This window comes from Nomascus leucogenys, chromosome 1a (assembly GCF_006542625.1).
Source record: "Nomascus leucogenys isolate Asia chromosome 1a, Asia_NLE_v1, whole genome shotgun sequence".
Classification (NCBI taxonomy): Eukaryota; Metazoa; Chordata; class Mammalia; order Primates; family Hylobatidae; genus Nomascus; species Nomascus leucogenys.
Genome location: NC_044381.1, coordinates 7,102,446 through 7,129,810, shown reverse-complemented (window position 1 = coordinate 7,129,810; position 27,365 = coordinate 7,102,446). Strand labels below are relative to the sequence as shown.

General features: G+C 41.7%; 1 protein-coding gene across 2 annotated transcripts in view; it reads right to left on the bottom strand.

Annotated features, from left to right (window-relative positions):
• Positions 1–14,614, bottom strand: part of UHRF2 (ubiquitin like with PHD and ring finger domains 2) — a 101,328-nt gene extending 86,714 nt beyond the window's left edge. For both annotated transcript variants that reach the window (XR_004029689.1, XM_030811142.1), the window contains exons 1-2: positions 14,125–14,614; positions 6,874–7,104 (exon numbers count right to left, since the gene is read on the bottom strand). Coding sequence is in view for 1 of the 2 variants with exons in the window: in XM_030811142.1 (XP_030667002.1) it covers positions 6,874–7,104; positions 14,125–14,277 (384 nt within the window). In the remaining variant the exon portion in view is untranslated. The remainder of the gene's footprint in view (positions 1–6,873; positions 7,105–14,124) is intronic.
• Positions 14,615–27,365: the final 12,751 nt, after the last annotated feature.

The window sequence follows — 27,365 nt, the reverse complement described above, 5'->3', positions numbered from 1 at the left end:
GCTTCCATACACAAAAACCAAAATTAAAACCAACTTAGGTTCGAACATCCATCTTGCTTCAGAAAATTAGTTCCCAATCTAGACCCAGTGTGATTCAATTTATGTTAAATGCACATACAATGTGAATGGATGGACCCAGCCTCTGTACAATCTTTCATAGGCTCTCCATATGTAGTAGTGGTATCTAGTTTCTTACAATAACATATGAAAATATCTGAAACTGGTTAAATATTGCTCAGAGTTATTAAATAGAGCAAAATAATGATATTGGGCAATACATAACTTCAGATTAAAGTTTCTCTTTTTTTTGAGATGGGGTCTTGCTACGTTGCCCAGGCAGGAGTGCAGTGGCATGGTCTAAGCTCACTGAAACCTCCGCCTCCTGAGTTCAAGTGATTCTCCCGTCTCAGCCTCCCAAGTAGCTGGGATTAATCGTACACCACCATAGCTGGCTAACTGTTGTATTTTTAGTAGAGACAGAGTTTCGCCATGTTGGCCAGGATGGTTGCAAATGCCTGACCTCAGGTGCTCTGCCTGCCTCGACCTCCCAAAGTGCTGGGATTACAGGTGTGAGCCACTGTGCCTGGCCTAAAATTTCATCTTAACATATTGTTTAAATGTTTACCTATGCCAGTTTTGAATAAAATTAATTTGAAAATTCATCTTTTGTACCTGCTTATCATGACGTTCAAAGAATATTTCAGTCAGAAGGAAAAGTCCAAAAATGTTTGCTCATCCATAAAGCAATTTCAACTATAGAAAGCTCTACATGTATAAAAAAAATATATTTACCAAGTGGCATAACCAAGAATTCAAGACAAAAGCAATACAACGCCCAATTTTTAAGTGACTTATAATCAACTTAAAAGTTTTCATATATTAACTACTCAGACTTGCACTATGGGAAATACAAAAACCCAATGCAAATTTAAAACAAACCAACTCAGGCCAGGCACAGTGGCTCAAGCCTGTAATCCTAGCACTTTGCGAGGCCGAGGCGGGTGATCACCTGAAGTCAGGAGTTCAAGACCAGCCTAGCCAACATGGTGAAATCTCCTCTCTACTGAAAGTACAAAAATTAGCCGGGCATGGTGGCGGGTGCCTGTAATTCCAGCTACTCAAGAGGCCGAAGCAGGAGAATCGCTTGAACCCAGGAGGCAGAGGTAGCAGTGAGCTGAGATGGCTCACTGCACTCCAGCCTGGGCAACAGAGTGAGATTCCATCTCAGAAATAAAATAAAATAAAAATAAAGCAAATCATTTCAAAAGTAGCAGCTTCTAAATGGTTTTCAGTTTAGTCAACAAGTCAGTATGTGATAAAAATTCTGTGAAGGCAGAATACCGATTACAAACATATGCTAGATATCCAACTATTTATGGAATGAACTATCCAGAAATATGTACTTCTATATCTGAAAAAAATAAAGGCACCAGTCAAAATTTCAAATACCTATGACAATTACTAAGGTTCATCCCCCAAAAAGTAAATAAATCTACAGTAGCTTCAACTAAGATTAAACACAGCTCTAAATTTATTATTGTATGAACAGCAACCTTCTGAGAATTTAATTACTAGATTCCAATGTGCTCCTAAATGGGGAAAGGGAGCCTTAATGTAAAATTTACTTGCTAATTTGTATAACCAAGCAGCAGCTGAACTGAAATTTGAAACCAGGTCTCCTGGCAAAGCTCAGGTCTTTAACATCTATACTACATAGTAATAGGAAACAGAAGAGACGTCAAATAGAGTTTAAATTCTGTAGTTCATAGCCAAAGCACTAACACTGAAAATAAAAAGCAAAGATCTGCTGAGAGAAGTAATTTCTTGTAATGTTCTTCCGAATTAGATTGGGGAGGGAAGAGGAAGGAATAGTGGGGTACCGAGAAGTTTGCTAAACAGAAATTTAAGTTGACCTGAACTGCTGAACCCTTGATTAATCTCAGATGTGCAGATACATAAACTGGCCCTCCTTTGAAAGCAAATTCATCCTGTCACTGCCAAAACAATCAATTCAAAAGCAGCAGCTTCTAAACTCTGGTCAAAGATGAAAAGTAATAATGTAAGCTTAATATACAGATAGTTACATAAATATTCATAGATGTATATATACACAGGTTAGTACAAATATGTATTATTTCCTTGCTGTCTGTTGAAGGCTCTAAAAGCAATGACACACCAATAGTAAAAAGCATACCTACAGCCAAGATCTTGGTTTTATTTTTTTTAATTTATTTACTTTGAGACGAAGTCTCACTCACCCAGGCTGGAGTGCAGTGGCGCGATCTTGGCTCACCGTAACCTCCGCTTCCTGGGTTCAAGTGACACTCCTGCCTCAGCTTCCCGAGTAGCTGGGATTACAGGAATGTGCCACAAGGCCCGGCTAAATTTTTTTTTTTTTTTTTTTTTTTAATGTTCAGCAGAGATGGGGTTTCACCATGTTCACCAGGCTGACCTCAAACTCCTGACCTGCAGTGATCCACCCTCCTCGGCCTCCCAAAGTGCTGGGATTACAGGTATGAGCCACTGCGCCTGGCCCCTATCATTTGACAATTAAAGGAACCAGGGAACCTTGGAGAAATGGTTGATTCTAGGACTGAAGCAGGAAATATACAAGATGTACCTGAAGCATGCTGTAGTGCCAAAAAGTAAGATAATGTTTAAGAAAAACGAAACACTCACCATAATGGGGGTATGTCAAAGGGACATAGCCATCAAATAAACGAGTTTCTAATGGCCAAAAGTGGAACAATTTGAGCATGAGTCCATACTGATGTAAATGTCTGAATAAATACACCTCCCATGTTGAATAATTTTAACTAGTTTTTTGTAGATACTCTGCCCTCAAGGCAGTGAAGTACATTAACTTCCCACTCCTTAAGTGTGGACATGACTTTCTCTCAAACAGTACAGTATGGAAAGGAGGTGTAGGAGTAGTTTAACAGTGGAGACACTTGACAAACACTACCCCAGCCAGATGATTAAGGTTCACATCAGTGTTAATGTTACTACTGATGTAAAACCTAAGTTATACTTAGCAAATAGAATACGGATAGTATGTGCCCTATATACGTGATGAAAATACCTCTGCGGTCTTCCTCCCCAAAACAAACCCAGACAAATAAGGAAAATAAATGAATCCTAATAGGTGGAGATTTTACAAAATACCTGACCAGAGCTCCTCAAAATGGTCACGGTAATTGGAAAAAAAAAAAAAAGTTCCCGAGAAATCGTCATAGTCAATGTCAAAGGAGATTTAAAAACTACACACAGTATAGTATCCTAGTGGGATTCTGGAACAAAAAGAGGACATGAGGTAAAAGCTAAGAAAATATGGGTCATTAATTTCAACAAATACACCATACTAACTTAAGATGTTAAGAGGGAAAACTAGGTGTGGGATATATGGGAACTCTCTTTACTATCTTCAATTTTGCTGTAAATCTAAAACTGTTCTAAAATAAGTTTATTTTAAAAGTAATGACAGAGGTGGTAACACAAATAAAAAAGTAATAATGTAAAAAATGTATTAAGTATTGGTATTTAAAAGGTGGATGAAATCAGAGTAATATAGAAAAAAATGGCAAGTTGGCTTTCAGTGCTAAAAATTCTCTTAATTGTGACCACTACATAGCACTGTTTTATGTCTTAACTTATTCCCAGATTTTACCTTGTTATTGCAAATTTTCTTCCTGTTCTAATTGACGTATTAATTCCTTGAGCTGTCAGTAGCTCAATGTTAACTTTGAAGATAGCCACTTTAGTGATTGCTCATAACTTTCTAAAACATTTTCTCAGCTCTCCCAGGTATCCATAGGCTGTAACTTGGCCTTCTCTAATATTTACACTTTATTTTGTTCTTCTGCCTAATTGCATTATCTAGTACTTCCAGAAAGATGTCAAATAAGGAAGCATGAATGGCTTCCTTGTCTGGCTTCTGTCTTTAAAGGGAATACCGGTATAGAACATGGTTTAAAATATTAACCTATTCTGTCTATTCCTCTTATCAAGAGTTCCTTTTTTTTTTTTTTTTTTTTCATACAGAGTCTCACTGTGTCGCCCAGGCTGGAGTGCAGTGGCGCGATCTTGGCTCACTGCAACCTCCGCCCTCCAAGTTCAAGCAATTCTCCTGCCTCAGCCTCCCGAGTAGCTGGGATTACAGACACCTGCCATCGCGTCCAGCTAATTTTTTGTATTTTTAGTAGAGACGGGGGTTTCACCATCTTGGCCAGGCTGGTCTTGAACTCCTGACCTCATGATCTGCCAGCCTCGGCCTCCCAAAGTGTTGGGATTACAGGCGTGAGCCACCACGCCCGGCCAAGACTTTTCTTTAAAAAACAAACAAACAAACAAACAAACAAAAAAAAACAGAAAACATCACAAATGACTCAAATTTGTATTTAAATGCAGAAAACATTTTAAATTAATGTGTTTTCTTTGGCTTATTAGTACAATGAATTATACTGAAACATTTTATAATAATGAACTGTCCCCACATCCTGACAAACCATATTTGCTTAAAGTAATTTATTTTTAATAAGCAGACATAATTTTTTAAAGCAAGTTAAATCAGCGAATACAGCCACAATTCTATTTGCTGACTAGAACTTAGGTTTTATGTCAATGTTAGTGAAGCTGATGTGCTTTTTGTCATGTTTTAGTATCAGTATTAAACTCAATTTATAAAGCAATAAGAAGCTTTCCTTCTTTATGTTGTAGGTCAGTTTAGGTAACATCATAATGATCTACTCCTCATAGGTTTAAAACCATTCAGCTACCCAAGCCTGGTACTTTCTTTGGAAACATGGTTCTATCTCTTCTTAATCTTTCTATATACATATGTAGATCTGTTGGCATTTTTCCCATATATCCAAAATTATCTCCATTTGAATAATCTTGAATAGTTTACTTCGTCTATCAGTTTTTTGGTCTTAAATGCTTTGAAAAACAGTATAGGTGCCCATTTATCCCAACTGGTAAGAATTAAGAAGTTACAAAGATAGGAAAGGATAAAGCAAAACTGCCATTTGATTATTTCTACACAATTTATTAGATTTGAAAAGGTTGCTGGTTACAAAAGTCAAATAAATCAATTTCATTTCTATGTATCAGCAAACAGATTACTATTTTAGAAGATAACCACATATAATAATTGCATCAAAAACAAAGCTACCAGAAATAAAGCAAAATATTAAATATGTAAAGAGAGAACTAATTAAGATGTCAAACATCTAAGTTAGCCGGGCACGGTGGCTCACGCCTGTATCCCAGCACTTTGGGAGGCCGAGCAGGAAGATCACTTGACCCCAGCAGGTCAAGGCTACAGCGAGCCGTGTTCACGTCACTGCACTACAGCCTGGGTGACAGAGCGAGACCCTGTCTCAAAAAAACAAAACAAAAAAAAGAAAAGATCTAAGTTAATGGAGAAGTCTTTTAACGTTCATGAATTAAAAGACTCAACATTGTAAAGATGTCGATTCTCCAAGCTGATCTATAGATGCAATCTCCATAGAATCCCATCAGATTTGTAGAGCTTTACATGCTATTTCTACAGTTTTTGTAGCAAATATTAAAAGCCAAGAGACCCTGAAAGAGAAAAGAAATTGGGGAGATAGGAGAAAGGGAGATCAAAACAGTCTATAAGGCTACAGTACTCCGAACTGTAATCCCAGCACTTTGGGAGGCCGAGGAGGGCAGACGACGAGGTCAGGAGTTTGAGACCAGCCTGACCAACATGGTGAAATCCCGTCTCTACTAGAAATACAAAAATCAGCCGGGCATAGTGGTACACGCCTGTAATCCCACTACTTAGGAGGCAGAGGCAAGAGAATAGGAACACAGATAGACAAACAGACCAATGGAACCAAGTATAGTAGTTTGGTGGTACCCTGTGGGTGAACAACTAGCACTTCTACTCCTGGGTAGAAATTCTTGAACATATGCACCAGGATAACAGAAGGTTCAAAACAGCACTGTTTAAAACAGTTGAAACTGGAAACAGCCCAGATATCTATGAATTATGGATTAAATATACTGTGGTATGTTAATAAAATGGAATGACATAATAGTGAAAAGGAATAAAACACAGCTATATGCAGACAATCTTTCAATGCTGAGAAAAAGTAGAATTCCATTATATAAAATTCAAATATAGACAAAACATACTGCCTAGAGAAATATACGTAAGTAGCAAAAATAAAGAAAAATAAAATGAGTATAAAAGAACAAGCAGTTTACCTCTTAGGGAGACAGAGGGAGAAGTGTTCTGATAGGGACACACACGAGGCTTTAAATAGGTATTTAAGGCCGGGTGAGGTGGCTCACCCCCATAATCCCAGCACTTTGGGGAGGCTGAGGCGGGCGGATCACCTGAGGTCAGGAGTTTGAGACTAGCCTGGCCTACATGGTGAAACCCTGTCTCTACTAAAAATACAAAAATTAGCCGGGTGTGGTGGTGCACGCCTGTAATCCCAGCTACCCAGGAGACTGAGGCAGGAGATTTGCTTGAACCTGGGAGGCAGAGGTTATAGCGAGCCAAGATTGCGTGCGCCACTGCACTCCAGCCTGGGTGACAGAGCAAGCCTCCGTATCAAAAACAAACAAACAAACAAAAAAGTATTTTAAATCAATCTACTTCTTAACCTTGGTGCAATTACACAAGTATTTCCTTTATAGCTCTTTAAAGTGTACACATACATCTTGTACATTTGTCTACGTATTTCCTATCAATTTTTAAAAGACTACTTTTAAAAGTTATATTAACATTCCAATCTTTATTTTCAAATGGCAATCAATGTTTACTTATTCAAAACATCCTGAACAGAAAAGAAATTTACTTGTATTCTCACAACAGTAAGTCTGAAGAAAACAACATACCTTATATATTCCAAAGCCAGGATCAATAAGACGGGCACGAGCTGATGTAGATGGCTGATTGGAAGGTCCTACCCTCGGGGCTTTCTTTACTTTAGGTGGACTATTAGAACACGGTTTAGCCTCAATCTGTGTAGATGTGCCAGGAAGATGATCAGGGTCTGGGCGAACTAGCAGCTGAATTATATCATTCAGTCCAACATCGTAGTCAAATAAGGTATATCCATTTTCCAACTAGAAAATAAAGAAAGAATAGTGAAATGCGTCTCTAAAATATATCTTACTACATTTTTAGTTGCTCAAATGTCCTAGCCAAACTTAAAATCCATAGCACTACAATTTATAGAGATTTTAAAACCATTCTTATTACTTAATGGCCTCTGATGTCAGTGTCTTCTCTGGACCCCAATACATTCTCTTTTTTTTTTTTTTTTTGTGACGGAGTCTTACTCTGTCGCCCAGGCTGGAGGGCAGTAGTGCAATCTTGGCTCACTGCAAGCTCCACCTCCCAGGTTCACGCCATTCTCCTGCCTCAGCCTCCCTGGAGTAGCTGGGACTACAGGTGCCCGTCATCCTGCCCGGCTAATTTTTTTTTTTCTATTTTTAGTAGAGACGGGGTTTCACTGTGTTTGCCAGGATGGTCTTGATCTCCTGACCTCCTGATCCACCCGCTCAGCCTCCCAAAGTGCTGGGATTACAGGCGTGAGCCACCGCGCCCGGCCATAAATTCTTAATAATTACTCCATATTCACTACAGAGAACACTGCTAGCCATTAAAACAAAAAAAAATGGGCCGGGCACGGTGCCTCACGCCTGTAATCCCAGTACTTTGGGAGGCCGAAAAGGGCAGACGACGAGGTCAGGAGTTCGAGACCAGCCTGACCAACATGGTGAAGCCCCGTCTCTACTAGAAATACAAATATTAGCCGGGCGTGGTGGTATGCACCTGTAATCCCACTACTCAGGAGGCAGAGGCAAGAGAATCTCTTGAACTCCACAAGGGGAGGTTGCAGTGAGCTGAGATTGCGCCACTGCACTCCAGCCTGGGCAACAGAGCGAGACTCTGTCAAAAAAAAAAAAAAAAAAAAAAAGGTGGGGGAGGGGGCTGGGCTCCGTGCCTCACATCTGTAATCCCAACATTTTGGGAAGTCAAGGTGGGAGGATCACTTGAGCCCAGGACCTCCAGACCAGTCTGGGTAACCCCATCTCTACAAAAAATAAAAATAAATAAAGTAAAAAATTTAGCCGGGTATGATTGCACATGCCTGTGGTTCCAGCTACTCAGGAGGCTGAGGTGGGAGATCACTTTAGCCCAGGAGGTCATGGCTACAGTAAGCCATGATCATGCTATTGCACTCATGTCTGGGCAACAGAGTGAGACCCTGTCTCAAAATAAATAAATAAATAAATAAATCAATCAATCAATCAATCAATCAATCCATCCCAAAATGTTTCACTGTGGCTGTGACCTTATGACCTACACAGAAAAACTCTAAACTAGATTTAATTTCTCATCAAGTTTTATTTTTAATCAGTGCTTGAATCAACTTCAAGAAATGTGAATTTTCAAAGTTGTTTTATGACCTTATTTTTCATAGAGATTAAGTCATCGGCTCAGTGATTCACAGTTTTAAAAAACACATTAAGCCAAATATTTTATCTCTCTAAAGCATTATCAGTAGGTTTTTATTAAGTCAAGCAGAAAAAAAGCCAAGAAGAATAATTCTAATTCTTGCTCATGTTACTCCACTTGCCTGAAGTTCTCTAATTCTATCCATCTGCAAGAATTATCAAGTTTTATCAACAAGTCTTCCAGAAAGAATAGTGAATAAATTATTTGCAACCCACCCATATTTTGGTAAGGGTTACAGGTTCAAATCCTAATCCATGGTACTTGAGAATGTGACCTTATTTGGAAACAGAGTCTTTTAAAGAGGTAATCAGGAAATAAATTTAACAAAAGAAATGTAAAACCTACTGTTATGGGCTAAATTGCGTCCCTGCCAAAATTTTTTTGTTAAAGTCCTAACCCCCAGTACCTCAGAATGTGACTTCCTTTTGAGATAGGGTCTTTAGAGAGGTAATTAAGTTAAAACAAAGTCATTAGGGCCCTAATCCAATATGGCTAGTGTCCTCATAATAAGGGGACATTTGGAAAGATGCAGCAGGAAGACAATGTGAAGACACAGGAAAAACGCAGCCATGTGACTGGAGTGATGTACCTAATATAAGCCAAGAAAGAAAATTTCTGGCAAAGTGTAAAGGGTTCTCCCCCTAGAGCTATCAGAGGATGGCCCTGTTGACACCTTGCTAGACCTCTAGAACTGTGAGGACAGTAAATTTCTATTGTTTTAAGCCACCCAGGTTTTGATACATTAGTACAACAGCCCTAGGAAATTAAGTCTCCATTTTGTTTCTTTATAAAGTTCAGTTGGCGATTTCACTATGATACAGTGAAACAAGAAAACTAAAATCCTTTCAGGCCAGAACTATCACTTTCCTAGAAACATAATCAATTTTTAAATTGCTTATTTTCTACTCTTCATATGTATTACTTTTCAACATTCACAACTCTAACACAGTAACACCATATTTGAGAAGTCAACCAAACGGAAATAAAAGTATGTCCTGAATTTAAAACTTTCAATCTACTAGATCAGTAACTTGAATTCAGGTGGTCCAAGAACCCAATAAGCACAATCTCAAACACTACAGTTATTCAACATTTGTCAAGTAGAACAAGGGATCAAGAATTTCACAAGTTTCCCAGTCAGGGAATTAAATTATGTACTACCTCACAAGTTAGCATGCTTATTCTAAATAAGCCTAAGTAGTATTCCAAGTCAGTAAGCAAATAAGCCCTGATAAGGATACGGATGTGAATGTTGCTTCCTTGATTAAAAAAAAAGGAACACCCTCTAGTCTTGAACTCCTGTGGAGGGACAAGAAAAACCAAAAAACTCAAGGAGCGAACACTGCATTCACACCATCATTTTGACATTCTCCAACACCCCCACAAAAAAACCCAAACAAAATACCTTACTAATTCTGGAGGAGCTCAAAAAGCATAACATACAACTGACAAACATTATGACTATTTTTAAATGGAAGTGCTTAAAGATAATAAAAAAAAAAACTCTAACAGTATAAAACATGCAAATTAACCAGTAGGACATTTCCAAAAATGAAGATAGCAGTTAAAGTGATAAAACTGCTGGAAATTGAAGGAATATTTTTCCACTTAGGTTTGAGGGACCAGAGTCTGAGGGACGTTGAGGGCATTTCTACAGTCAACTCCTGGTTAGTTTCTGCTGAATGATGGTCAGGAGTAAATACAAACTGTTTCAAGTGGTGCTTTTTAAAATTTGATTTGACAGGAAAAAATGTCGTAAGAGCACATGTCTAACCAAATGTCTAAGCATATCAAGGCATGAGGCCTTATAATAAGTTACATCCACAGTCACATATAACCACCTCTCCTCACGCTTGCTATGACAGGCTTTTTAAACCCAGATTTATCCACTCCTTCCCTAATTCGTAGGTACTCCTCCAGTCTTCCTACAATAGTGACCATTTATCTACCGCAATAACAAGTTCCACACAACTCTATTCCACAAAGCTTCACATATTATGAAGAGCTGTGAAGTGTTGAGATGATTTACTTGAAAAGTACTGAAGTTCTTCCATATTTAATGAAAGCGAAGATTGAAAGTTATCTCTGACACTCAAATTATGCTCTAAGTAGGGAAAAAACGAAGCGGTCATTTAGAAATTACAAACATCTGTGAGTCAGAAGCATGTAACTTAGGTCCATCAATGTCTCAAAAGTAAATGTTTGAGAACTGCCATACTCGAAGATGGAGATGCAGGATTTACAATACTTAAGAAGCAAAAATGGTTAGGATTTTTTGTCAGACCACTCTTGAAATCTTACTGAGTTGAAAGAGGAAACTCCAGGTAACAAGAGTAACTGCAACAATGATGCAAGGGAATACTAGAAAGCAAATGCCAAGTGGAAGTGGCTGAGAGGGCAGGGGGAAGTCATTCGCAAGCAACTACTGACTAGGGATGCCAGTGAAGGGCATAAGTTAATAACTTTCACGTAGCCATCACATATTATAAATGTGTATTATATATGTTATATACATCATATATAATATATACATAGATATTCCTTTAAATAGGCAAGTACTTTTATATTCTGTGCGAAAACCAAGGTGGAGAGGCAACTTTTTTCAACTATGGTTCATGCCCCACATTGTTATCTATTTCAAGACCACCTCTATAGTGGTAAGGAGTGAAAGAATGACAGGAGACAGAATCCTTTGAAATAGGAAAAGCTGTGGATTCTCAAAAGACTTAGAGATCCACCAACATAATAACTCTTCCTTAAAAAGACCCAATCCCCCGCGTGCCTCAAACTTAACTTCCCAGATAAGAATGTTCACAGCATGTTATCCTACTCTAACCAAAACTTATAGCCCTGAATTGCAGGTCTCCATTTTGACCCTCAAATGTGGAGTCAAGGCTGGGCACGGTAGCTTACACCTGTAATTCCAGTACTTTGGGAAGCCGAGGTGGGCGGATCACCTGAGGTCCTGACCTAGATAGAGACCATCCTGTCCAACATGGTGAAACCCTGCCTCTACTAAAATACAAAAAGTTAGCCGGGAGTGGTGGCGCAGGCCTGTAATCCCAGCTATTTGGGAGACTGCGGCAGGAGAATCGCTTGAACCCCGGAAGCGGAGGTTGCAGTGACCTGAGATCGCGCCACTCCAGCCTGGCGACAGGGCAAGACTCCGGCTCAAAAAAAAAAAAAAAAAAAAAACAAAAACAACAAAAAAAGCGGAGGCAATTAACACTGTCTTCTCCAACTTCACTTACATACAGATCACCTGGAGATCTTGTTAAAATACAGATTCTGCTTCAGTAGGTCAGCTTCAGTGTCTGGCGTGAGGATTCCAGGTAAAGCTAACGCTGCTGGTCCTGAGAATCCAGGGACCATACTTTGAATAGTAAGAGACTAGTGGGAGACTATCTTTCAACATTCATTTTCTAAACTCTGGTGTTATCAGAATCTCCCGTGGGGTCTTGTTAAATTCAACTACTTGCAGTTCTGGGGTGAGCTGAACATCTATAATATCCACAAGCAATTCTGATACATACCAAAGATTAAAAGCTGCAACCTAACATACGAATGGAGTATGGGGGGCGGGTACCGCTTAAATAAAAATAAATGTATTGTCTACAATTTATGACATTTTTCACTACGTGGCAGTAAAGCATTTTGAAGTAGGGATACCTTTTTCCAGTGAGGACATGGTATTTTACAGGATGGGGACTTTCTGTGATGCCAATCCAGTAGCTACCTGCTACAGGCTGGCTAACTCATCTGTGGAGCTCCAAAGACCACGAAAGATAACACTCATTGCCATAGCTACTTGTCAGCTCATAAGGAAGTGAACACACAGGTGGTACGAATGACCTTCCTTTTCTGTCTCCAAGTTAATGGCTGGCACCAAAGGTCTATTCCTCTTCCCTACTGGTTTATCACTGGGCTGAAGAAATCAAAGTAGGGAATTACCCACTAGGACCCTGGAAGAGGAAGTACAACGGTTATCCTCAGTTTTCCCTGGAATCTGGAATGAGCTTCCTGGTTACTGAAAGTCTACTTTGTTGCCTTGAATTTAACCCAATCCGATATGTGATAATTATTTTAGTATATTTGATAATAAAGATTTTAGGGGTGTTGTCCAGGAACATCCTTAATTTCTATCTCTGGTGCTGAAATCACCAGCGTCCTAGGAATTCATGTACTATTTGTCCCCAGCTAGAAAATAAAATGCATCAGACGGTTACATGCTTTTTCACTTATGATCAAAAGGAAACCGTATCAGCCACTTGAGGCACAGCAAAGCAAATCTATGTAGTATTTAACGAGTATACGATTATTTCAAAAGCAAAGCTTACAACTAAATACCTGTTTTTACAAGTCAAACACTAAGGAGTCGGTACAAAACTGGCTGCAAACACAAATCAAAGGTGCTATAACATTATTTTAAAGAGAGAAAGAAAGGGGGAAAAAAAAGGTCTCTCCTTCCCGAAGTGTAATTTGTTACTATGAAATTTCTGGACAGTCTTCGAAGACTAAGCCTGTGAAGGGGAGGAAAATATTCCTTTTAAGTAGTTTGCAACTGGAGGCTACTTCTACCAAATCAAAGAGCTACACTTATTTCAAACCACAGGATTGGAGGCAAACTGTGTGGTCTATCAACTCAGGATGCCAACTTTTTAGTGTATTAACAACAACATGAAGACAAAGAAAAATATGATGGGTCTGAGTGGGTAGGGATCTAGATTATAAGAGACTTGTGGAATAGGAAAAAAACTTAGACTGGCCAGACCATAAAAATACCAGAGATGCCCACAGACAGCCTTCAAGTATGCACTGCTGGCTATGCTGCAATGCTGTGCTAAAAGCGTGAACGAGATGAGTATTAGAAGGCGAGAAGTAAGAAAACCAAGAGTCTTATACTCGCTTTCACTTCGGGAATAAAACCCCTGGCCTATATAGGGCATTCGTATACCCGGCCCCCGGTTAAACCAACAGTTTCTTCATGCCCAGGTCTCTAACCTCCCTCGAGACATTCCAAACCTAGGAGAGGCGGCGAGGGAGAGGAACCATAAGTTCTGGAAACCCTTCGAATCTTCAGTTTGCGCGAATCCTACCACACTCAGAAAGCAGAGATAGGGTTCTTCTTCTTGAGAGCTCAATGCCCGAGTTTCCCCTGTTTGAGAGCCCAAGACGCGGAAGAGCCACGGAAGCGAGGCGAACGCTCAGCCGGGTCAGCCAGCTCTCCGGGTCTCCCGCGCGGTGGCATGGCCGCCAGAACCCTCTGCCCTCCCCGCCCTCTGGGGGCCCCAGGCCCCGCCAAGCGCGGGAAGCGAGGAACCTGGGCGCCCAGTGCCTACGGCCGCTGTCCTACCAAAAACAAACGGCGAAATATTTGCGCTCCGGACGCCCTCACTTCTGACCCCGCGCGGCGCACCTCCAGTTGGGACTGGCAGGGACCCACTCCCCACCATCCGGCGGGACTGGGCCCCGCACCCTGCGCCTCGCGGGGGCTGCCCACCCGCAGCGGAGCCAGGTGAGCCCTGCGCGCGCGGCGCACCGAGCCCTCGGACCTGCGAGTCCAGAGGAGCCCAGCTGTTCCGGCCCCCGGCTTCGCGAGGGGCGCGACGGGCGCGCCTCACCTGCTTGCCCCGGTAGAAGAGGCGCTGGCATTCGGGCCGCACGTCGAACAGCGCCCACACCCGCTCGCGCAGCTCCTCAATCGTGGCTTTGCGAGACACGTCCTCAATGGTGCACGTCTTGGAGCCATCAATGGTGCGAACCTGGATCCACATCTTGGCGCCTAGAGAGGAACCGGTCCCCTTTGTCTCCCCCTGAGCTCTGGGCGCCGCGCCCCGCCCGGCCCGCGCCGCTTCCCCTGCGGCTCGGGCCCTCCGCGGCAGGCGGGCGAGCGCGCGCACTGGACCGACCGGACGCCGGGCCCGACAGGCGGCGACGACTCTCAGCCCGCGCGCCCTACTAGCCGACTTCAGGAGAGACGACCGGAACCACTCTGAGGCGCTGCCGCAGACACCGCCTCAAAAATAAGAAGAGGCCATGTCTGCGCCGCGCAGAGTGTTTACTTATAGAGCTGGAGCTCCCACATGGAGGTCACGGCGCCAAGCCGGATCTCGCGAGATCCACGCCTGGCTCCGCCTTAAAGAGGAAGCGGCCCGGGAGACGGTTACAGACCCGAGGGAACGAAAATGGGCAGGCGCAGAGAGGGCGGGTCGGAGGGGCGGGGCTACCAAAAGCCGTTACTTGCCCCACCGCCTGCACCTGGCCACTGGGCACGCCCTCTAGCCTTTGGGTTTCGGACGGTTGAGCGGCTACTCACATCGGTTGCCGTTTTGAGGCCTCGTTTCAGGGCTGAGGGGGCGGGTGCCTCCTCAGGCTTAGCGGATATGGTTCTTTGGTCTCAAAAACACACCAAAAATAAGAAACCCTGGCGTGCACGTGTATAATCGTGGAAAGGGGGCGCGGGCGGGTGCGGCCTAAACTTCTGAGGAAGAACTGAAGGAAATGTGCGCGCTCCACCGCGCTCAGTAGGAAAGCTCCCGCCACGCGCCTGGCGGGTCGGATCGCCCGGGAAAGGCCCCGGGGGCCCTCCTGCTTCGCGAACACGTTTCCCGCCTGGCCGCAATGCTGCTTTCGCGCGGAAACGCACTTCCGAGGGTTTCCCGTCGCCTGGCGGAGGCGGCAGGTCCAGGCCCATCCTCAGGCCGCGGGTCCCGCTGGGATCGCCCTCTCTGGCCTGCAGCGCTCCCAGCCGGCCCTCCGGCCTTGGAGAAGCCGGGGCAGCTGCCCGAAAGGCCGCTCTCTAACTCCGGACATTTCTGTTCGTAGACCTTCCGCGTTAGGGGTGTCTTTGGCCTAAGGGTTGCGGGTTTGCGGGAAACAGTTTTAAATAATGCAGAGCTACGCGCCTCCGAAGAAAGAACTCCAAAGACCCTACTAGGATTAAACTCTCAGAAGTAGGCCCAACGCAGCGCTACCTAACAGGGCTTCCCCCACCCCCCACCCCGCCTTCTTAATCCTTCCCTACAGCTGGGGAGTCGGGGTGGGGGTGAGTGGGTATGTATGTATGTATGTATGTATGTATTTATTTATTTATTTTGAGACGGAATCCCGCTCTGTCGCCCAGGCTGGAGTGCAGTGGCGCGATCTCGGCTCACTGCAAGCTCCGCCTCCCGGGTTCACGCCATTCTCCTGCCTCAGCCTCCCTGGGGTAGCTGGGACTACAGGCGCCTGCCACCGCGCCCGCCTAATTTTTTGTATTTTTAGTAGAGTCGGGGTTTCACCGTGTTTGCCAGGATAGTCTCGATTTCCTGACCTCGTGATCCACCCGCCTCCCAAAGTGCTGGGATTACAGGCGTGAGCCACCGCGCCCGGCCGAGTGGGTTTATTTTAAATGAAAGTATGTCTTCGCAAGAAGGGAGAGAGGATATAAAGGTAAACAAAACAAGACAACTTGGACTTCATATTTGCCAAAATTGGTAACTTAAATATTCAGATAGGTGCTAATTATTCCCATAAAGGTACAGTACCATTTTTTTTTGTAATAAACTAATCAACAGCTAAAATAATTACAAGCACAGACAAGTCCAGTAGTATATCATGAAAAAGAAGAGAAAGGCCGGGCGCAGTGGCTCAGGCCTGTAATCTCAGAGCTTTGGGAGGCCGAGGTGGGCGGATCACTTGAGGTCAGGAGTTCCAGACCAGCCTGGCCAACATGGTGAAACCCCATCTCTACTAAAAATCTTAAAAAACTAGCTGAGCATGGTGGCAGGTGCCTGTAGTCCCAGCTACTCGGGAAGCTGAGGCAGGAGAATTGCTTGAACCCGGGAGGCGGAGGCTGCAGTGAGCCGAGATCACGCCACTGCACTACAGCCTGGGCTATAGAGTGAGACTCCATCTCAAAAAAAAAGAGAGGAAAAAAAGATGGCCCAACACAGGAGAGACAGAAAAAATTAACTGCACATACATATTTTGGGTTTCTGCCCCTGTGAAAATTTCAGTCACCTAGAACCTCTAAATATAATTCACTTGTCTGCCCCTATTTTAATTAAAGCAAATATTGAGTATTTATTACATATGTAAATGAGATGATATTTAGGTTGGTGCAAAAGTGATTGCGGTTTTGCCATTACTTTCGATGGCAAAAACCACAATTACATTTGCACCAACCAAATCTACCTAAAGCACACTTACTACCTACCCCAATAAGGCGAAACTATTTATTATAAGGTTATGCTATTTACTATTATAAAGTTATTCTATGGCTTTGTGGAGTTACGTTAGGATTTTTTTTTTAGTTACCTCTCACAAAACAAATTACAATATAGTTGAGATAAGATTTAATAAAAATAAGATATTAAAGAATAACTTAGTACTAAACACTGATGTTGGCGCAAACCATGATTAGAGATGAGAGAAGGAGAACTAGAATGATTAAGAAAAGGGGAACTAGAATGATCTGGAAGCTTAAAGATAACTGTACAACTTGACACGAGTTATGTGATACGTGGTAGTAGGAGGCAGCATTTAAATGTTCAGTTCATGGATTGAGATAGACCGGAATCGTAATCCCAGTTTTACTGCTTGCTTAAAATGTGATCTTGTACAAATTACATCCTCAATTTCCTCAATGTAAAATGGTTCTCGAAATAACCTAATGGTTGTAAAGTTGTTTGCATACTATCCCTTAGTAGTACACAATAAATTATTTTAGTGCTGTTGTTATGGAGAAGATTTAGATAAACAGAGTATGCCCAAAGAGGAAAGAGTGCTTAAACAAAGACAAAAAAACGTGCATTTTTTACAGGTCAGAAGAGACTGCAAATCAGAGAATGGTTGACTAAATAGAAAAGGGCAGTGTGTGAAAATTAGCATTCAAAGCGGATGATTTTTGTGGGCCCCAGGGAAAAATTAAGATTTTTAAGGAGTAGATGGATGTAATTAAATATGCATTTGAAATAATAGCAGAAGGAATCTGGACAGATGCCTTAGGAAAAAAGTAAGGAAGAGGGAGATGGGGGGAGAACTTATTGTCAGAAAGTTTACGGAGGAAGCAATTATGTCAGTTTTGGTGAAATTATTGGTGGTAAGTAGGAGAAGAGAGGATGTATTCCAGAGTATTCTAGAAAATTGAGCCTATAAAACTTGTAGGGTTGTGGATATAAAGGATGAGGAAAATGGAATGTTGAGAACAGTTCCCAAGTTTCTAGCTTAGGAGATTTAAATTGATGGCTTGGGCAGATGGTGATGCTCTGAACTCGAAGAGGAGGCAAGTCGTGAAAATACAATGAGTTCCAAGTAAGCTTTGTTGCTTTTGAAATGCATCCAAAATATAGCATCTGTCTAGCTGGAGATGTCTAACTGACCACTGGAAATAGAAGTTTGAAGTATTGAAGAGAAATAGGAAAGTTCTTAAAGAGGGACTTTGTAAGACCTGTACACACACTTATGAGATTTATCTTTCTTAATGTGGTGGGGCTTTAATGGTGAACTGCGGGGGTGGGGAGGGGATAAGACGACTGTCTCAAAATTAGGTATCTACTGAGACTGTATAGGATTTGTGTATAGATCCCAAACGATCTATATTGTTAAGCACAGAGTTTAGAGATGTAAGACTCAAAAATGATGTATTTGTCCTGCAGACCAAATGAATTACGTCTGGAAACATAAATTTACATATGCAGTAGGCGACTTAGGGTATACACAGATAATTGCAAGTAACGATTCTATATGTAACAAAATACACCCTTCCTGTGTTTCTCCATGTAGTACTGTGTACTGTTTTCTCTCTTTGCCTACAGTACTGTTGTGTGCTTAGGCATCTGCCCAGTTGTAAAAACAAAATAGTTCTCTGACAAAAACCGCAATATTAGACAGTTGTTTTTTGTTTGTTTGTTTGTTTTTGAGATGGAATCTCACTCTGTTGCCCAGGCTGGAGTGCAGTGGTGCAATCTCGGCTCACTGCAACCTGCGCCTCCCAGGTTCAAGCGATTCTTGTGCCTCAGCATCCCACGTAGCTGGATTATAAGCACGCACCACCACGCCTGGCAAATTTTTCTATTTTTAGTAGAGACAGCGTTTCAACATGTTGGCCAGGCTGGTCTGGAACTCCTGGCCCCCAAGGATCCACTTGGCTCAGCCTCTCAAAGTATTGGGATTACAGGAGTGAGCCACCGTGCTCAGCCAAGACAGTTTTGGCATATCATACCTTACTACCAAGTGTGTAGCTGAAACCATTTGGATATGAACAGGGAAAAATAAAGAGAAATTATTTACATGGATGAAAAGCAAATACTAAAGTTTGTACCATCAGTCATGATCCAATATTTGTTCAAGTCAAGAGGCAAAACAGAAAAAGGCTGATTGTAGAACAAATTCCAGAATCTTATACTTCAGAATGTCTTGTTTCTTAACTACTGTCTCAAAGCCAGTAACTTATTTTTAAAGAATAAATTACAACTTATCCTCTGAAGCTATGATTAATACCTTTTCATCTGCCCTTTTATGTTGGATGTCTTCCTTTTTCTCCTCCAGGGCCACTCTTTACCTGTTTGCAGTCCTAGAGTCCAAGAATAGGAAGAATATAGAGGCAGTACCCTCAAGCTTCCAATTGAGGTTGACCAATGGGGAGGGAGCACAGACAAAAACCTGCAGGATGCGAAGAGAATGAGATCAGGATATTCCCGTGGCTTTCTCCCTGCAAGACCAAGTCAGGCTGTCTCTTGCCTTCACATGATGTCACTTGTCCTCTTCAGGTGATCTGCTCCACATGACTCACTCTTCCATGTTCTGGTAACCTATCTTTCCCTCCCCTGTTGCTTTGGGTTCAGGGGTTGTAACATATTTGCAGTTGCTAGTCCTAGATGCATGCATATTCTTTCCATTCCCTAGATCTTGTTCCATACTCTTATCATTGGTCCCATGGGGCAGGGAAACCATTAAATTCTCTTAACTGGAGGGTTTGGATTATAGTCTCTAGTGCTGTTTTAGAAAGGACTACATGTTACAAGAAATGCACTAGCATTTCCATTGGCTAAAAAGCACCTAATATGGTTGCTCATTACTTAAATTAGTCATATTTTAAAAGGTGTGCTCTTTCTTTTTAATAGAATCACGTATTTTTACTACGAAAATCTACTTTAGAGCTCGTTCTGGTCTAACCTTCTCTTTAACAAATGGTGAAATGATTTGCACAAGGACATGTAACCAATGAAAGAGTGTGAAAGTTTAAACCTCTAGTCTCCTTCCTCCCTGGCCAGTGTTCTTTAGCTTTCAATTGACCCTCTTGTTTCTCTGGAGGCTTCCCCTTGAACTTTGTCCAAATAACTTTGAACTTTGTCCAAAGAATAAACTTCTTTTCTGCAGTGAGTGACCCTGGTTCTTTGGACAATCCAATAGCTCAGGTAGGAGTGGGGACCTGGGATTCTCACTAAAGACTTGCAGTGTATCCCCATTTTCAATCTTATGCCTTCCTCTGCCTTCTGCAATTTGTCATTCCCATTGCCGAACGTTTCTGAGGGTCTTTGAATCAATTAGCTCATTTCTTATACTGACGACAGTGTTTAACAAGATTTAGGAGGGCTGGGCGCCAGTGGCTTACACCTGTAATCCCAGCACTTTGGGAGGCCAAGGTGGGAGGACTACTTGAGGTCAGGAGTTCAAGACCAGCCTGGCTAACGTGGTGAAACGCCATCTCCACTAAAAATACAAAAATTAGCCAGCCATGTTGGTGCGTGCCTGTAATCCCAGCTACTCATGCCTGTAATCCCAGCTGAGGCAGGAGAATCACTTGAACCCAGGAGACAGAGGTTGCAGTCAACTGAGATCCTGCCACTGCACTGCAGCCTGAGCAACAGAGCGAGACTCTTCCTCAAAAAAAAAAAAAAAAAAAAATTAGACTGATCCTGTACTAACCCCCAGCAGACCAAACCAAACCAGCATTGAGTCATCTGTGCTAAGTGCCACATAATAAAACTGAACTTTGAAAGGGGCTAGTTTTCAAATAAATAAATAAATAAACCAGGAAATTCATAGCAACACTGCCACCAATCAGAGGGGCCCCAGTTTACCTGAGCCTGCATGATAAGAAAGTTCACTCTAGGCCGGGTATGGTGGCTCACGTCTGTAATCTCAGCACTTTGGGAGGCCAAGGCAAGCAGATCACCTGAGGTCAGGAGTTCAGGACCAGCCTGGCCAACATGGTCAAACTCTGTCTGTACTAAAAATACAAAAATTAGCTGGATGTGGTGGCATACGCCTGTTGTCCCAGCTACTTGGGAGGCTAAGGCAAGAGAATCGCTTGAACCCGGGAGGTGAAGGTTGCAGTGAGCCAAAATCATGCCACTGCACTCCAGCCTGGGCAACAGAGCCAGACTCTGTCTCAAAAAAGAAAAAAACAGTTTACTCTGTTTTAACCCTATGAGGAAAGTAACTTTGAAATGGTCAATCTGCTTTCTGCTTTCTTCAGCCCTTTGCCTATAAAGCCAACCCACTCTGCTCAGCTTGGAAGAACACCCATTCTATTTTATAGAATGAGATGTCACCCAATTCCAGAATCACAAAAGAAAGACAATTAGATCTTTAAATTTGTTGTAATTTTGTGTGTGACATCATTTAGGGTTCAACATCCTAATGATGGGGTTAACTTAAGGTTCAACTTCCAGTTAGGTTGTCACATGCAACTTACTTTGCAAAAAAAATTTAGAGATTTATAATAAAAGTACTTTACTATCTCTAACAGTTTCTGTGGAACAGGGATTCAGAAATGGCTCAGTTTAAAAGCCTGAATCTGGCTCAAGGTCTCTCATGCCAGTATCATCAGATGGGGCCAGAACTAGAAGAACAAGGACACAGATAGTTAGGAACTAGCTAGGTCTCTCTCTCTCTCTCTCTTTTCCACCCAGCCCCCCGTCTCTCTCTCTCTCTCTCTCTCTCTCTGTCTCTCCTCTTTCCTCTCTCCTCTCTCTCTTCCTTTCTTTAAGAAGTCTCAGGATCTCTCCATGTGGTCTCTCTCTGTGGGCTAGTTTGGACACTCTCACAGAATTGCCACCTCAGGGGCAGTCAGACTGCTTACATGGTGGTTGAAGACATCAAAGAAGGGTGAGAATTCTAGTGAGCAAAGTGGAAGTTGTATGACTTTGTATGGCTTAGCTTTGAAAGTCACATAGTGTAATTTCTTTTGTTTGTTTGTTTGTTTTGTTGTTGTTGTTGTTTGTCTGTTTTGAGACAGGGTCTCACTCTGATGCCCAGGCTGGAGTGCAGTGGCGTGATCTCAGCTCACTGCAACTCCGCCTCCTAGGTTCAAGCGATTCTCCTGCCTCAGCCTCCCGAGTAGCTGCGATTACAGGCACACCACCATGTCTGGCTAATTTTTGTATTTTTAGTAGAGACGGGGCTTCACCATGTTGGCCAGGCTGGTCTTGAACTCCTGACCTCAAGTGATCTGCCTGCCTTGGCCTCCCAAAGTGCTGGGATTACAGGCATGAGCCACCACGCCTGGCCACAGTGTCATTTCTATCACATTCTTTTGATCAAAACATTCACAAAAGCACACTCAGTTTCAAGGGGAGTAAATAGAAACCCCACATCTCAGTGGGAGTAGTGTCAAAGTCACTTTGTAAGAAGAGCACATGGGATGGAAGATATTATTGCAGCCAGTTTTGGAAAATAGAATCCGTTGCACAACTCTTCTATCTAATTTTTCCATCCCTTTTTAGTGCAACTACAGAGTTTTAAAATTATGAAATATGGGCCAGGCATGGTGGCTCATGTCTATAATCCCAGCACTTTGGGAGATAGAGGTGGGAGGATTGCTTGAGCCCAGGAGTTTGAGACCAGTCTGTGCAACCTACAGAGACCATGTGTCTACAAAAAATTTTTTTAATTATTCAGATGCAGTAGTGCACATCTATAGTCCCAGCTACTTGGGAGATTGAAGCAGGAGGATCGTTTGAGCTCAGGAGCTTGTGGCTGCAGTAAGCCATGATTGTTCCACTACATTCCAGCCTGGGTAACAGAGCAAGACCCCATCTCTGTAAAAAAATTATGAAATATATTAGCCATATTTTAAAAGGTAGAGAGAATAATATAGTAAACACTCTTGTATTCACCACCTTGCTTTAGAAGTATTTCAAATAGTTAAAACCCCTCTCTGCTTACATTCCCTTTTCTCTCTTCCAAAGAGATAAACATTGTCTTGAATTGGGGATTTATTATTGTCATGTGCATCTTTATACTTTTAGTATGTGTATGTGTATTTCTAAACAATAATAAATTTGGATGTCTTTTTAAAGTTTACATAACATGACTTTTTTATAACTTTAAAACTTGCTTTTTTAAAATCAGTATTAGTTTTCTGGGATCTGTTCGTGTTGATGTGTAGCTGTAGTACAAACTTTTCCTAAAAGGGTCAGAGGGTAAATATGTCAGATTTTGAAGGCAGATGATCTGTATTGCAACTACTTCATCCTACAGTTCTACAAAAGCAGCTCCACTCAGTATATAAATGAATGGATAAAACTTAGTTCTGACAAAACTTTTTTTACAAAAATAGGTAGCAGAGTATAGAATGTGGCCTGTGGGCCACAGTTTGCTGACCCTAGTTCCATGGCATTCATTTTTACTAATCTACCATATTCCATTGTTTAAGTGTACCATAATGTAATCATTCTCTCTTCTCTCTCTCTCTGTCTCTCTCCCTCTCTCTCTCTTTAGAGACAAAGTCTTGCTCTGTGGCCAGGGTGGAGTGCAGTGGCACGTTTCTAGCTCACTGCAACCTCAAGCTCCTGGGCTCAAGTGATACTCCCACCTTAGCCTCCGAAGTAGCGAGGACTACAGGCACATGCCACCTTGCCTACATTTTTTTTTTTTTTTTGGTAGAGATGAAATCTGGCTATGTTGCCCAGGCTGGTCTGGAACTTTTGGGCTCAAGCCGTCCTCCCGCTCCACCCTCCCAAAGTGCTGGGATTATAGGCATGAGCCACCATGCCCAGCCAATCATTCTCTTTTTGATGTATATTCAGGTTGTTTCTATTTTTTACTCTTACAAACAATGTTCTAAACATTCTTGTACATTCCACTGTGTGCAGAGTTTCTCTGGGGTAGAGATCAACAAGTAATCCGTAGGCTTTTCATCTTCTAAGGATATGTTAGTGTCTTGTTTCTGTTCTTTTGGATTACATTAAAAATTCCTTTACTATCATTTAAATGAGGTTTTTGAGCAAGAGTTGAGTTAATCTAGCATATTTTTCATATTATTTAATTTTTTTATTTCTCTTAATTATTGAGTTCACAGTAGATCATCTTTAGTGCAATAAACATTAGGTTGAAACTAATGACTGTTGCTTTTGGGTTTTGTTTGGTTAGCTGTTTTGTTTTGTTTGAGATATGATTTCACTATGTGGCCCAGGCTGGAGTGCAGTAGTGTGATCAGGACTGACTGCAGCCTCAACCTCCTGGATTCAGGTGATCCTCCTGCCTCAGCCTCCCAATTAACTGAGACTACAAGTGCACACATCATACCCAGCTAATTTTTTTGATTTTTATTAGAGATGAGTTCTCTCCATGTTGCCCAGGCTAGTCTCCATCTCCTGAGCTCAAGCAATCCTTCCACCTCAGTCTCCCAAAGTGTTGGGATTACAAGCATGAGCCACTGTGCCCAGCTGACTATTGATTTGGCAAACTTAATGAGTCCATCTTGCTCCCAATTGCACTGTCATTATAAGCAGTACTTTCACTTTTTCTATTTTCTACTAAGTGGTATAAGGTAATATATACAAAATGCAACAAATTATCCAAGTAATTATCCAAACAAATTCTATTATAATACAATAAAATGATGATATTAGTAAAGCTAAACTGTTTGGCAGGCAGGCAAGGATTTCAGGGTTTTGACAAAAATGCATTTTTAAAAAGGCGGGCAGAATTTTCCTTGCTCTCGTTGATACTCAAATGCTTTCTCAAACTCCTCAAGTTTTTTTTTTTTTTGAGATGGAGTCTTGCTATTTCACCTAGGCTGGAGTGCAGTGGCACAATCTTGCATCACTGCAGCCTCTGCCTCCCAGGTTCAAGTGATTCTCCTGCCTCAGCGTCCCGAGTAGCTGGGACTACAGGTGTGTGCCACTGCTCCCCGGTAATTTTTGTATTTTTAGTAGAGATGGGGTTTCGCCATGTTGGCCAAGGTGGTCTCAAACTCCTGACCTCAAATGATTCACCTGCCTCGGCCTCCCAAAGTGCTGGGATTACATGTGTGAGCCACCAAACCCAGCCTCAAATGCTTTCCTGTATAAATTGCAATATAGTTTATAACCCGTCAAACTTGTCTCCATACACATCTCGGGATCTTCTGGCAGAGTATTTCTTACCCCAGATAATCTGTCAGTGCACCATGTGGGTCTAGCCTAGACTTATTCACACAGTGACTGGATAGGGTTCTAAGAGAGCCAGTGGAAGCCTACAGGGCCTCTTGAGGTCCAAGACTGGAAATGGCACAGGATCACCTCAACAGATTTTATTGGCTAAAGCAAGTCACAAGGCCAGCCCAGATTCAAGGAGAGGGAAAATTGATTCTTCCTCTTGATAGGTGGAGCTGCAAAGTCTCATTGCAAAGGAGTGTGTATATTGGGAGGGGAATAATTATGGTCATCTTTTTTTTTTTTTTTTTGAGACAGAGTCTTGCTCTGTTGCCCAGGCTGGAGTGCAATGGCGTGATCTTGGCTCACTGCAGCCTCCTCCTCCAGGGTTCAAGCGATTCTTCTGCCTCTGCCTCCTGAGTAGCTGGTATTACAGGCATGCACCACCACATTTGGTTAATTTTGCATTTTTTTTTTTTTCTGAGACAGTGTCTTGTTCTGTCGCCCAGGTTGGAGTGCAGTGGCTTGATCTCAGCTCACTGCAAGCTCTGCCTCCCAGGTTCATGCCAATCTCCTGCCTCAGTGTCCTGAGTAGCTGGGACTACAGACAGGCGCCCACCACCACGACCGGCTAATTTTTTGTATTTTTAGTAGAGACAAGGTTTCACTGTGTTAGCCAGGATGGTCTCGATCTCCTGACCTCATGATCTGCCCGCCTCGGCCTCCCAAAGTGCTGGGATTACAGGTGTGAGCCACTGTGCCCAGCCTGGTCATCTTTATAATTAATCTAAAACACCATCTCTTCCTAACCCTAATTATAATAGATTAATAGATTACCCATTGATAACCTTTTATATCTTTGGTAACATCTTGTCCTCTATTTTTCATAATCTTTCAATCCCTCAGTGTACCACAGATTATTGTTGTAAGTATGTTTCATACGTCGCTGGTTCAGGCTGAATTTTCTTTTTGGCTGATACCGATGACCAATTAATGCTGGTAAACTTTGATCTACCTTAAGCTTTGTGACTCAGTATAATGTTTTCTAAGCCTAGCTAAGGGAAAATTATATACTTTCTTGAGTGCCTCCTCAGAATATATCGTAGTGAAAGACATTAAGGGTTATTGTTTTGATTGTTTAAAATTAATAGTAATTGCTATGAATAGCAATTCATAAAAATTGCTTTTAAAAAATCACAATACAGTTGATCCTTGAACAACACAGGTTTGAACTGTGTTAGTTCACTTATATGCAGATTTCTTTTTCAATCTAACACAGATAAAAAATACAGTATTGGAGGGACTTGAAATCCATTTATATGGAGGACTGACTTCAAATATGCACAGGGCCTACAGTGGGATTTGAGCATGTGCAGATTTTGGTATACATGGGAGTCCTGGAACCAATACCCTGTAAACCCAGGGATGACTGTATTTAGTTTCTTAAAATGTGTCACAAATAAGTACAATTTTAATAATATGGGTGAACAACAACCTAACTAAAAATAGGCTCAGTGGGAGAGAGGCAGAGAAAAAATAGGCACAGGCCCTTCACAAAAGAGGACATCTAAATGGCCTCCACACCTACGAAAAGATCCTAAATATCACTATCAAAGAAATGTATGTCCCGCTAGAATGTACTAATGATTAGAAGGCTGATAATATTGAGTGTTAGCAAGAATATAGAGCATCTGGGCCTTTCATATATTGCTGGTGGAATGTGAGTTGATTAAACCAAGTTAGAAACCTGCTGGGTAGTTTCTATATACCTATTCTAGGAACAATTCTACTCGTAGCTATATATGCAATAGAAATTAGTGCATATGTCCAATAAAATATGTACAAGAATATTTGTAATAGATTTAGTTGTAATTGGCCCAAATTGAAAACCACCTAAATGTCTACAAATACGAGAATGGATGAGCAAATTATAGTATATTTACATAATGGAATACTACATAGCAACGAAAAAGAATGAACTACTGATACACACCACAGCATGAATTAATCTCTAAATCATTACACTGAGTAAAAAAAGCACATTCTGTATGATTAACTTCATGTAAAGTTCAAAAATATGCAAACTTAATTCATAGTGTTAGAAGTAAAAACTTTGGGTAGTGGAGAAATTGGTCGTATTAACTGGGAAAGGTGCAAAGGAACCTTCTAGATGATCATAGTATTCTATATTATGACCTGGGTAGTGACCACAGGGTGGTTTATATATATAAACATTTATTGAACTATACACCTATGATTTGTTCACTTTAATGTATGCATATTAAATGTTTACACATGCCTAAATTCACATAATTATATAGATGTTCTTGTTAGAAAAATGGGACTTTTTATTTTTATCTATTGGTGGTATAAATGAAAGCATAAATTCTATTCCTGGACTCAAGATTGACCTGTATAGAGATATTAAAAAGGAAAGGATTTCTTCCTCCTCTTTCACAGTTTAATTAGGGTGAAAATCCAGCATAAGAATTTGATGTGGAGGCTGGGGGCAGTGG